At 44.1% G+C, this 12,940-nt stretch overlaps 1 protein-coding gene across 1 annotated transcript; it reads right to left on the bottom strand.

Moving 5' to 3' along the window:
* Positions 1-2,987: 2,987 nt before the first annotated feature.
* LOC147453590 (uncharacterized) lies at positions 2,988-10,871 on the bottom strand. Its single transcript, XM_086516938.1, is given in 10 exon segments — positions 2,988-4,136; positions 4,138-4,181; positions 4,263-4,617; positions 4,619-4,748; positions 4,750-4,819; positions 4,822-4,977; positions 4,980-6,539; positions 6,991-7,407; positions 7,786-8,370; positions 8,452-10,871. Coding segments are annotated over 10 exon segments (6,066 nt in total). The 5' UTR covers positions 10,550-10,871; the 3' UTR covers positions 2,988-3,485.
* Positions 10,872-12,940: the final 2,069 nt, after the last annotated feature.

The raw sequence follows: 12,940 nt of genomic DNA, 5'->3' as shown, positions 1-12,940 counted from the left end.
CTTGTTGTGTACGCGTAGCGCTACTGCAGGTGAGACCTCTCTCTCTCCCCCCTTGGGTATACCATGCGTTAGTGGAATCTCTCTCTCTCTCTCTCTCTCTCTCTCTCTCACACACACACACACACACACACACACACACACACACACACACACACACACACACACACACCAATCCGCAATTGCGGTAGCTCTCTTGAAGCGCATGAGCTGGGAGTAAAATACCAAGCTTAATGCGGTCGGGACTGTAGGTGCAGGAGCAGCAAACGGGGTTGCCTCAATTCACCCACGGAATGGGGTTGGAAAGAATCTCTTGTCGGTGCCCATGCTGCCACATACTCTTTCATCTTCTTTACCATCATCTCTTGCTATCTGCTTGGCATGCTGGCCTTCTGCGTCTCTCCCCACATCTCGTCCGTCATGCTTACAATAGCTGACACCACTGTGTAATGATGTTGCCATCGTTGGGTGTTCATCACCTTGAAGACACTGCACATGAGCAGTCTAGAAATAGCTGGGTCGGCTTTCATCATGGGTAGGTCATCTAGAGCATTGCCCATGCAAAACTAGCTTCATCATAGCAAATGCATGCAACAAGAAGCCATATAATTGGAATTTGGTGTAGCCCAAGGGAGTAATGAAGTTGAAGCCATAGGTCTCTCTCTCTCTCTCTCTCTCTCTCTCTCTCTCTCTCTCTCTCTCTCTCTCTCTCTCTCTCACACACACACACACACACACACAGAGAGGTATTGCTACATGCTTTTTAAACCATGCCCCCCTTTCCCCTTAAAAAACCGTCCCTGATCTGCTTCTAGTTTCTCTGCACCTAGGGCACTCTCGAGTACACTGTCCATTTTTTTATTTATTTAAAGGGGGGTTTTTGTCACCTGGGTGGCTAGTTTTTTGGCTTTACACTTGGTTGCCTCTGTTTTCCCCCCCTTGATTGGATGTCTTTGACATTTTTGACACTAGGCTACATAGCTTGGATTACCCCCCCCCCCCCGCCCTCCCTTCTCTTCCCCTTCTAAATGGGAGTTTAAAACCCCGTGTGGGATTACTGCCTTGTGGGACTACTTCCGATTACATGGGACTCTACCACTTGCAAGGTGCCCGTTGGGCCACTTATTAACTCTCAAAATGTGGAGGGCTTTATGACCTGTCTGTAGTGGCGTATGCATAATGCCTGTTCATGCTCAGTATTCTGCTGCTAATGACTCTCTCTCTTTCACCTTCTCCGTAAAACCACCTGCATGCTTATTGCTTATGATAGTCACCCTCTCACCTTACTTAACCTCTAACAGGTGAAGATCATGACGTCTGCCTCTCGTTTTCTTAAGCCTTGGGTGTCAAGCTGAGCTGAATGAGCAAATCAAGTGGGGATCTTCCATACGTTGCATTCATTAACACCTCCACCTACGTAACTTTTTTTATAAGGAGGTGAGAGTTGCTTTGGCCCCTCACTTAGCCTTGATTTTGTGTTTTGTGTGTGTTTTTGAAAGTAAAAGAGAGAGAGAGAGAGAGAGAGAGAGAGAGAGAGAGAGAGAGAGAGAGAGAGAGAGAGAGAGAGAGAGAGAGAGCTTTCTGTCTGTTTGCTTACCGTGGTGCTATGGAGTTGATTGTTTAGTCACTGGCCAAAAAAATGTGGTCTCAGTTTAGAAATGGTGTACCATTGAGTACTTTGCATGATAGGAAGGTTTTCTTTAACACATATATGTTTTCTGCAGCATACTGATCGGTATACATGTTTATTTTTTTTACATACAGTAAATTGTTGTTTAATGTTGGAAATGATGAATGGGGTTTTCTCATGGGTGTTCTATTTTCCCCGTGATACCATTTGATAATTATGATGCAAATTTACTTCAACACCTGCTACACACACACACACACACACACACACACACACACACACACACACACACAGGCAGGTGCAATGAGGTTCTGGTCAGTGAGAGAATCAAAGTTGATAAACTTAAAAAAATTGGACACATTTAAAGATTGATCATAGGCCATGAGGCATGAGCTCAAAGCCACAAGTGAGGGGGAAAAAATCTCAGATTTCTCTTAAAGAGAACGAATTGTGTCTTGGAAACGTTAGGCATTGCCAACCAATGGAGCAGGTAACCCCTTCATCCATAGCACACACGCATGCAATGTAGTCTCTCAACTCTCTCTCTCTCTCTCTCCCTTTCAAACACACACATACAACAATGTTGTCACATGGGAGTGGTCCCCCCCTCGCTCTCTCTCTCTCTCTCTCTCTCTCTCTCTCTCACACACACACACACACACACACACACACACACACACACACACACACACACACAAGTGACGTTGTAGTGGAGTAAGCCTCGGCCTTGTATAAGGTCTATGTGTGTGTGTACGTGTGTGTGCGCGCGCGCTATTGAGCGGACAAAATGATGCTATCGAGCGAAAAAAATGGCACTATTTCTTGCTAAATTTTGTTGCACGCACGAGTATTGGTGGCACATCATATTGCTCGTTATTTTTTTAATCTTCATAAAGAAATATGATAGATGTATAGCATGAACGCATGGTTAATGAGCGTTTCATTTTAGTTGAGACATTGAAAGTTGTCTCGGGGTCTTTTGTGCACTCTATTTCACTCTCTACTATTCTCTCCTCTTTCTTTGTGTGCCAGAATGACATATTTACTTTCACTTGGTCGCTTATGGGTCCACTTTCATTTATCCACATTCAGAGGTAACATTGGATGCTAAGATGTGTTAGTGTGGTTTGGCTCATGGGTTTAAACTCTATGTTAAGAGGGTTCGTCGTCTGTGTAACAATGATCACCCCAACTCTATGCCCTGCCGAACGAAAGCTGCGCGTGTGCCCACTCATTTCTCTAATAAGTATGGGAAGCTGAGCAGAACGGTGGTGGGGGGATTTGATGTGTAGCAGAGTTCGAACTATCTCTTTGGAGGTGGGGCGTTGTTTGGGAGCCTGAGCAGTGCAGGAAAGTGCCAGCTCCATCGAGTCAAACGCCTCTTTTTGCTTGTTGCCGGCCTCCACGCCCAGGCGCAAGGTGGGGTTCAGGGCAACCAGGTATTTGTCCGGCCACAAGCGTTTCACCTCTATGCCTTGCTCGTAGAACACCTCACTCGTTGGCTGCCTCCCTGTCACAGTAGCACCACACCATAGCTGTAAATGTTGCCCTTCACTGAATTGTGAGCCAGTTCTGCGCATTCTGCAACAGGACATGATGCGGTATATTAATGTTTCGCCCTTTCACATTTTAAGCAAAGTGCATTACTTGAGGATGATTAAGGCCATTCCTATGGTGCTAGACCAGGAATGACGTGCCACACCTGGTGCGACCATGTGCGCATGATGGATGTGGTTCCTTAATGCAGATTTTGAAACTTGCCTGAAGATGGCATGCACAGATCATTGAGGAACATCCAGTCATTTAATGGGAGTTTTGGAAGAAGAGTGAATGAAATCCGAAATACCAGAGAGCTACATTATGGACCCTGAACACAGTGCCAGGTATATGTGCATGCATTTAAAGCAGCCAAGACATTCAATGAGCCGATGAAACTTGCTGATAAATTGTGGAGAGAGAGATTAAGATCTGGAGCAATGTAGCCAACAGATCCTCTGAAGTAGGATGCTTTATAGGAATTGTTGCCGGGGCTCAGGATCTGTGCTATACCAAAATTGGAGACATGTGCTGTATACACCTCGTCGAGCAAGATGTTGCTTGGTTTCAAATCGCAGTGGATTATGGATGGGTCACACTCACGGTGCAAATACACCAATGCTTGTGACACATCTAATGCTATGTCCATTAGCCTCCTCCACTTCAGTTGGTATCTGTCATTTTCAAAGAGCAGCTTTTCAAGGCTTCCGTTGGGCATGTACTCCAGCACTAAAGCTTTAATGTCGAGGTTGCAACAGGTGCTCAATATACGCACAAGATTTCTGTGTCTTATCTTGTCAAGTGTGTTGCATTCTTTATGGAAGAAGTAGTCAGCTTTGTCAAGGTTATCCTCCTAGTTGAGTTTCTTCACAGCCACCACTAGCCCCTCCTTGAGAGTAGCCTTGTAAACTTTGCTGGTTCCACCACTCCCTATCAGGTTTATATCAGAAAATACCCCTGTGGCAACATTCAAGCTCCTCAGCTGTGACTCTCAATGAAGATGCGGTCTTACTTGAATCTAACCATAAGCATCAGAGCATTAGAATCTCGTAGAATGACCATGCTATTGAGCTAGGGAACCCAATTTCAAAGTAGATACCTTGGTGGAGTCTACGCTTCTTGTGCGCTAGTGACCGATGCCTCCTGTACCATAGAAAAAGGCCACATGCAATAATCAGGGCACCCACTATGCCACAAGCGAGGAAGAAAATGGTTGACCTTGGAACCTTCTTTCGAGTTGGCTCCGGGCATAGAGCAACGAGTGGTGGGCCACAAAGCCCGGCATTGTCAGCAAATGAGCTAGCAGTAACGTTGAGTTGCAAGAGATTAGCAGGTATCTGCCCTGTCAAGAGGTTTGTGGAGAGATCAAGTGACACAAGGCTCATGAGCTCGCCCAACTCCTTTGGTATTTGCCCTTGTAGTTTGTTGTGTGAGAAATTCAATGTCGTGAGTTCCAACACATTTTACAAGTGTAGGTGGAATCGTACCAGAGAGCTTGTTGGATGAAAAATCAAGAACTTGAATATGTTGCAAATTGCCAAATTCATTGGGGATGGCTCCATTCAGTAAGTTATGAGAAGTTATGGCTAGAATATAAGGAAGAAAGGGTAAACAAGGATAGCGGGATGAGGCCTGAGAAGTTGTTATGTGACAAATGCTTCCCTGTAATTCATTTTGCTGCAAATGGAGGTACAGCAGAAAGGAAAGCTTACCAAGCTGTGGTGGAAGTGGGCCATGCAGCCTGTTCTCTTCAAGGTCCAGTTCTGACAAAGCGACACAATCGCCAAGTTCGGCAGGGATAGGCCCATTGAGCTGAGGTGTTGGAGGTTAATCAGTCTCCCAAACACACCGGGTATTGATCCAGAGATTTTATTGTGTGCCATGTACATTGTGAAGATTGCAGTGGCATTGGAAAATGTCTCTGGCAAATGCCCAGTTAAGTGATTCACAGATAGGTTAAGCAGATATAAATTGGGAAACCGTGCAATAAATGAAGGCAATGGACCATTAAGCTGGTTAACATTGAGCTCAAGGGAGAGCAATTTAGTGCAATTGGCAAGAGATAGAGGTATTGTGCCAGAGAGGTTGTTAAAAATCATAGAAAGAACCTTGAGATCTGCGAGGAATCCGAGACCCCATGGAATGCTACCAGTGAAGGCGTTATAACCCAAGTCTAGTGTGGAGAGAGCAGTAAGGTTTGAGAAGCTCTCAGGTATGTTTCCAGTGAGGTTGTTGTAATTGAGGAACAACTCTTGCAGGAAGACTAGTTTTCCCAGGGAAGGGGGCACACCACCACTCAGGTAGTTCTTTGTCAAGTACAGTTGCTCTAGATTGGTTAAGTCGGAGAGTTCTTTGGGGATGGACCCTTGCAGCTTGTTGCCATTAAGATACAAGAGTTGCAGTCCGGAGCAGTTACCAAGCGCAGAGGGCAGAAGCCCACTGAGCGAATTGTCACGTAGATTCAACAAGGCATTGTCCTCGGATGGAGCATTTGCCGGGCGTGCAAAAGGTATGTTACTTATCTGATGAGGTATATCACCTGTAAGATTATTTATTGACAAGTCCAGTGAAAATAAGCTGGAGCAGTTGCCCAGCTCAGCAGGAATGGAGCCTATCAAGTTGTTGGAGTAGAGAGCAAGGTATTTGAGCTCTGGTAGGTTTCCGAGCGCAGCAGGGATGCTTTTCGAGAGAGTGTTGTGGGAGAGGCTAAGGTCTTGGAGCTGAGTGCAATTGGCAAGCTGAGAAGGAATGGCTCCAAAGAGGCGGTTGTGGAAGAGGTCAAGTTGTTGCAGTTGTACAAGAGAGGAAAGAGAGGGGGGGATGCTACTGAGGAGGTTGTTCTGGGAAAGGTCAAGGACTTGGAGCTGACTGCAATTGGCAAGCGCAGAAGGGATAGCTCCAGAGAGATTATTTTGGGAGAGGTAGAGGAATTGTAGGCGATGCAGGAAGGGAGGGATGGGCCCAGAGAGATTATTTTGGGAGAGGTAGAGGAATTGTAGGCGATGCGGGAAGGGAGGGATGGGCCCAGAGATGGCATTCTGGGAGAGGTCGAGGAAGCTCAGATAAGTGAGGTTTGACAGAGAAGAGGAGATGGTACCCTGCAAGCCGAAGCCAGAGAGAGAGATGCCCACCACGCGGCCTTGCCCCCTGTGATCGCACGACACCCCCTCCCACTCGCAGTAATGTGCAGAGTTGTTCACTCCCCAGCTTTCCAGCAGGTTCTTCCCGCCTTCTATTTGCCATTTGAACTCCATCAATGCTGTTATGGTCCGCTCTTGAGTGATGGCTTGCAAATGGGGAACCACCAGCATCAACCATAGTAAGACTACCACCATGTTGTGCGTGTGTGAGAGAGAGAGGGAGAGAGAGGATGCCTCTTATAGAGGATCTGTGATTAGAGTGCATGATCGACTACCTTAATTCCAGATGTTTTGGAAGAACTTTAAGTTGTGGAGACCTTAATCAAAATATGAACCATACTACCTTCAAAAAATATATTCCTTACTTTAAAGAAGAAGACACTAAAGGGAAAATAAGCAAAAGACAAACACCCACGAATCGATGGACACAAAAAGTCTTTTGACTTTTCATTTTCATGGGTCTTTCCAATTTCTAAACTCACCTTCATGTATGCACTTAAAATGTTTTGAAAAGCTTTCTAGTTTTCCAAGATTGGGGAGACCTAGCCCCGGGTAATGGAGAGTTGGTGTAAAACTAATTTGTCTGGCAAATATTTCTTGCATAAACCAGAGGGGAGGAAAAACGAAGCATAGACTACACCATAATCCCTGAGAGTAATAAAAGCGCGTCAAGGAATACTTATAGGCTCGTCTGTCCTATGTGCCCTGCCGAACGAAAGCTGCGCGTGTGCCCACTCATCTCTCTAATAAGTATGGGAAGCTGGGCAGAATGGTGGTGGGGGGATTTGATGTGTAGCAGAGTTCGAACTATCTCTTTGGAGGTGGGGCGTTGTTTGGGAGCCTGAGCAGTGCAGGAAAGTGCCAGCTCCATCAAGTCAAACGCCTCTTTTTGCTTGTTGCCGGCCTCCACGCCCAGGCGCAAGGTGGGGTTCAGGGCAACCAGGTATTTGTCCGGCCACAAGCGTTTCACCCAGTTGGGCATCTCTATGCCTTGCTCGTAGAACACCTCACTCGTTGGCTGCCTCCCTGTCAGCATGCACAATAGCACCATACCATAGCTGTAAATGTCGCCCTTCACTGAATTGTGAGCCAGTTCTGCGCATTCTGCAACAGGACATGATGCGGTATATTAATGTTTCGCCCTTTCACATGTTAAGCAAAGTGCATTACTTGAGGATGATTAAGGCCATTACTATGGTGCTAGAGCAGGAATGACGCGCCACACCTGGTGCGACCATGTGCGCATGATGGATGTGGTTACTTAATGCAGATTTTGAAACTTGGCATGCACAGATCATTGAGGAACATCCAGTCATTTAATGTGAGTTCTGAAGAAGAGTGGATGAAAGCCGTGATGCCAGAGAGCTACATTATGGACCCTGAACACAGTGCCAGGTATATGTGCATGCATTTAAAGCAGCCAAGACATTCAATGAGCCGATGAAACATGCTGATAAATTGTGGAGAGAGAGAGATTAAGACCTGGAGCAATGTAGCCAATAGATCCTCTGAAGTAGGATGCTGAATAGGAATTGTTGCCAGGGCTCAGGATCCGTGCTATACCAAAATCGGAGACATGTGCTGTATACACCTCGTCGAGCAAGATGTTGCTTGGTTTCAAATCGCAGTGGATTATGGATGGGTCACACTCATGGTGCAAATACACCAATGCTTGTGCCACATCTAATGCTATGTCCATGAGCCTCCTCCACTTCAGTTGGTATCTGTCATTTTCAAAGAGCAGCTTTTCAAGGCTTCCATTGGGCATGTACTCCAGCACTAAAGCTTTCATCTCGAGGTTGCAGCAGGTGCTCAATATACGCACAAGATTTCTGTGTCTCATCTTGCCAAGTGTGTTGCATTCTTTGTGGAAGAAGTAGTCAGCTTTGTCAAGGTTATCCTCCCAGTTGAATTTCTTCACAGCCACCACTAGCCCCTCCCTGAGAGTAGCCTTGTAAACTTTGCTGGTTCCACCACTCCCTATCAGGTTTATATCAGCAAATCCCCCTGTGGCAACATCAAGCTCCTCAGCTGTGACTCTCAATGAAGATGCGGTCTTACTTGAATCTAACCATAAGCATCAGAGCATTAGGATCTCGTAGAATGACCATGCTATTGAGCTAGGGAACCCAATTTCAAAGTAGATACCTTGGTGGAGTCTGCGCTTCTTGTGCGCTAGTGACCGATGCCTCCTGTACCATAGAAAAAGGCCACATGCAATAATCAGGACACCCACTATGCCACAAGCGAGCAAGAAAATGGTTGACCTTGGAACCTTCTTCCGAGTTGGTTTGTCAAGCTCCGAGCATAGAGCAACGAGTGGTGGGCCACAAAGCTTGGCATTGTCAGCAAATGAGCTAGCAGTAACGTTGAGTTGCAAGAGATTAGCAGGTATCTGCCCTGTCAAGAGGTTTGTGGAGAGATCAAGTGACACAAGGCTCATGAGCTCGCCCAACTCCTTTGGTATTTGCCCTTGTAGTTTGTTGTGTGAGAGGTTCAAAGTCATAAGTTCGACACATTTTACAAGTGTAGGTGGAATTATACCAGAGAGCTTGTTGGATGAAAAATCAATAACTTGAATATGTTGCAAATTGCCAAATTCATCGGGGATGGTTCCAGTCAGCAAGTTATTAGATAGCACAAGGCTAGAATGTAAGGAAGAAAGGGTAAACAAGGATAGTGGGATGAGGCCTGAGAAGTTGTTATGTGACAAATCTAAGTCTTCTAAGATGCTACACTTACCAAGACTATCAGGAATGCTTCCTTGTAATTCATTTCTCTGCAAATGGAGGTACCGCAGAAAGGAAAGCTTACCAAGCTGCGGTGGCAGAGGGCCATGCAGCATGTTCTCTTCAAGGTCCAGTTCTGACAAAGCGACACAATTGCCAAGTTCGGCAGGGATGGGCCCATTGAGATGATTCCCTTGGAGGTTGAGGCGTTGCAGGTTAACCAGTCTCCCAAACACACCGGGTATCGATCCAGAGATTTTATTGTGTGCCATGTACATTGTGAAGATTGCAGTGGCATTGGAAAATGTCTCTGGCAAATGCCCAGTTAAGTGATTCACAGATAGGTTAAGCAGATATAAATTGGGAAACCGTGCAATAAATGAAGGCAATGGACCATTAAGCTGGTTAACATTGAGCTCAAGGGAGAGCAATTTAGTGCAATTGGCAAGAGATAGAGGTATTGTGCCAGAGAGGTTGTTAAAAATCATAGAAAGAACCTTGAGATCTGCGAGGAATCCGAGACCCCATGGAATGCTACCAGTGAAGGCGTTATAACCCAAGTCTAGTGTGGAGAGAGCAGTAAGGTTTGAGAAGCTCTCAGGTATGTTTCCAGTGAGGTTGTTGTAATTGAGGAACAACTCTTGCAGGAAGACTAGTTTTCCCAGGGAAGGGGGCACACCACCACTCAGGTAGTTCTTTGTCAAGTACAGTTGCTCTAGATTGGTTAAGTCGGAGAGTTCTTTGGGGATGGACCCTTGCAGCTTGTTGCCATTAAGATACAAGAGTTGCAGTCCAGAGCAGTTACCAAGCGCAGAGGGCAGAAGCCCACTGAGCGAATTGTCACGTAGATTCAACAAGGCATTGTCCTCGGATGGAGCATTTGCCGGGCGTGCAAAAGGTATGTTACTTATCTGATGAGGTATATCACCTGTAAGATTATTTATTGACAAGTCCAGTGAAAATAAGCTGGAGCAGTTGCCCAGCTCAGCAGGAATGGAGCCTATCAAGTTGTTGGAGTAGAGAGCAAGGTATTTGAGCTCTGGTAGGTTTCCGAGCGCAGCAGGGATGCTTTCCGAGAGAGTGTTTTCGGAGAGGCTAAGGTCTTGGAGCTGAGTGCAATTGGCAAGCTGAGAAGGGATAGATCCAGAGAGATTATTTTGGGACAGGTAGAGGAATTGTAGGCGATGCGGGAAGGGAGGGATGGGCCCAGAGATGGCATTCTGGGAGAGGTCGAGGAAGCTCAGAAAAGTGAGGTTGGAGAGAGAAGAGGAGATGGTACCCTGCAAGCCGAAGCCAGAGAGAGAGATGCCCACCACGCGGTCTTGCCCCCTGTGATCGCACGACACTCCCTCCCACTTGCAGTAATGTGCAGAGTTGTTCACTCCCCAGCTTTCCAGCAGGTTCTTCCCGCCTTCTATTTGCCATTTGAACTCCATCAATGCTGTTATGGTCCGCTCTTGAGTGATGGCTTGCAAATGGGGAACCAACAGCATCCACCATAGTAAGATTACAACCATATTGTGTGTGTGTGTGAGAGAGAGAGAGGATGCCTCTTATAGAGTATTTGTGATTAGTGGCCCCTTGCACTCGAGGGAGATTCAAACATCAAAGTTAGTTGAAGCATGATCGACTACCTCTTTAGATAGACCTTAATTCAAGATATTTTGGAAGAACTTTAAGTTGTGGAGACCATACTACCTTCAACAGATATAGTGCAAGTATACTTTAAAGAGAAGAAAACACTAAAGGAAAAATAAGCAAAAGATAAACACATGTATCGATGTGCACTCGACCATCTCTTTATATGGACACAAAAAATCTTTTGACTTTTCATTTTCATGGGTCTTTTTATTTTCTAAACTCACCCTTTAGGTATGCACTTAAGATGTTTTGAAAGGCTTTTTATTTTTCCAAGATTGGGGAGACCTAGCCCCAGGTAATGGAGAGTTGGCGTAGAACTAATTTGTCTGACAAATATTATTGAAATGGGTAGTCTATAGCGTTGAAGAAACATGTGTGTCCAAAAGGAACAGTAGAGAAATTGCTTGGTGTTACAGTCCCACAAAAGCCTAATGGAAACATGAATAATGAGCTCCATGAATACAAATTTTCTATAATCTAAGAGCACTCTCATTAGTGGGGGAAGATCGAACCCTTTTTTGTACAAATCAATAGAAGGTCAACAAGTCATTATGTCATAGTCCCACGTTTTCTTGGCCACTAGTAAGAAGTTTGTATTTGTAACTCCTCTTTTTTTTCACCCATTGAGTTCTTTTCCTTGCATTTCAAAAAAGTGTTTTATGAGGCCCATGGATTCTCAAAAGGATTCTCAAAGTACATTCATAAGGATTCTCAAAGTTGGAAATCTATTTTCCCACTAGGAGGGGCCAAGGGTGCATGTTATTGAAAAGACAAATCACTGAGAATCTAAGTTATTCTCTCTCTCTCTCTCTCTCTCTCTCTCTCTCTCTCACTCAAAATGGGCAAAGACAATGAACATTAATGCATTTACTATCAAGTTGAAATACACGATGATTGGAGTTGTCTTGATTTAAATAAAGTGCCCTAACATAATCCTTTGGTGAGATACAACCTTAAACATTGGTAGGTTTAGATCCCTAAACTTTTTTAACGTGGATTTTCATATATTTTGGCTAAAATAGTGGTGTATCTATGTGCTCTATGACAATGGGAAAAGTTGAGCTCTCCTTTTGCTCTATAAGAAATAGTAGACTATAGAGAATGAGATGTCCAATAGAAAGGATTGAAAAGAAAGCTGCCAAGCAAAACTTGAAAAAACAAATTTTAAGTACTTAGACTACTACTCTATATTATATATAATGGAGCTTAAAATTTTCAAGGAAGGAGAGGCAAAGGTGACCCTATAACGTACTTGAGTGCATGCAATGGTGCTTAAGTCCACCTTAATTCTTTTGTCGTGTTGGTGTTATCGTCATTAAGTAGATTGAAAAATATATTATTGGCCTGTGGAAGGCCATAGGGTTAAGTGTGCAAAATTGAGGCCATTGGATTCTTTGGCTAGATGAGCGCCACATGGCAAGGTTCTTTATAAAATATATTTGTTGTCCCTTTTGTTTCCTTACATCACCTTCTTTGAGAGACAAGTGTCCCTAAGAGATTCAAAAGTCTTGTGAATAGAAAGTTTAAACTAAGGCAACATTTACTTTGTTTGCATGCTTGAAAATGACTTCTATACTTCTATACTATATATGAAGCAGCTTAAATTATCCTTGGAAAAGAATCTATACTATATATGAGGCGTGAACATCTCATCCTTGGAAAAGAATCTATACTATATATGAAGTATACTATATGAAGTATACTATACTATATATACTATACTATATATGAAGTATACTATATATGAAGCAGCATTTACTTTGTTTGCATGCTTGAAAATGACTTCTATACTTCTATACTAAGGCAGCTTAAATTACTTTGTTTGCATGCTTGAAAATGACTTCTATACTTCTATATCTATACTATATATGAAGCAGCTTACATTTTTTAAGGAAGGAGAGACACTCACTTCTCCATTCAAGAGAAAACCTTATAAGACCTCTATTTTAAAATGCAAAACTCAAAGGTAGGAAGATTTAAAATGCAAAAGTGAATAGTAATATTGCAAAAAATGAAAGGTCTTTTGGGAATTGAAAATCAAAGTCTTTCTACTTTACACAAAGTATTTTCAAATATAAAAATTTGGCCAAAATCACAATAGTGAGTGAATGTATTTAAATCTCAAAGAAATTACAAAAAGACCTCAAGCTTAGCCGAGCCTTGAGGTGCTGAAGATTACACATTTGTTCTCTCCCAGAGGCTACCAAGAACAAATTAGGTGTACTCTACTAACAAACTTTTACTTACCGTAGCTTCCACAACGGCAT

Source organism: Adiantum capillus-veneris, chromosome 7 (assembly GCF_014529385.1).
Source record: "Adiantum capillus-veneris isolate H3 chromosome 7, ASM1452938v2, whole genome shotgun sequence".
NCBI classification, from domain to species: Eukaryota; Viridiplantae; Streptophyta; class Polypodiopsida; order Polypodiales; family Pteridaceae; genus Adiantum; species Adiantum capillus-veneris.
This window is presented reverse-complemented; position numbering and strand designations above follow the sequence as displayed.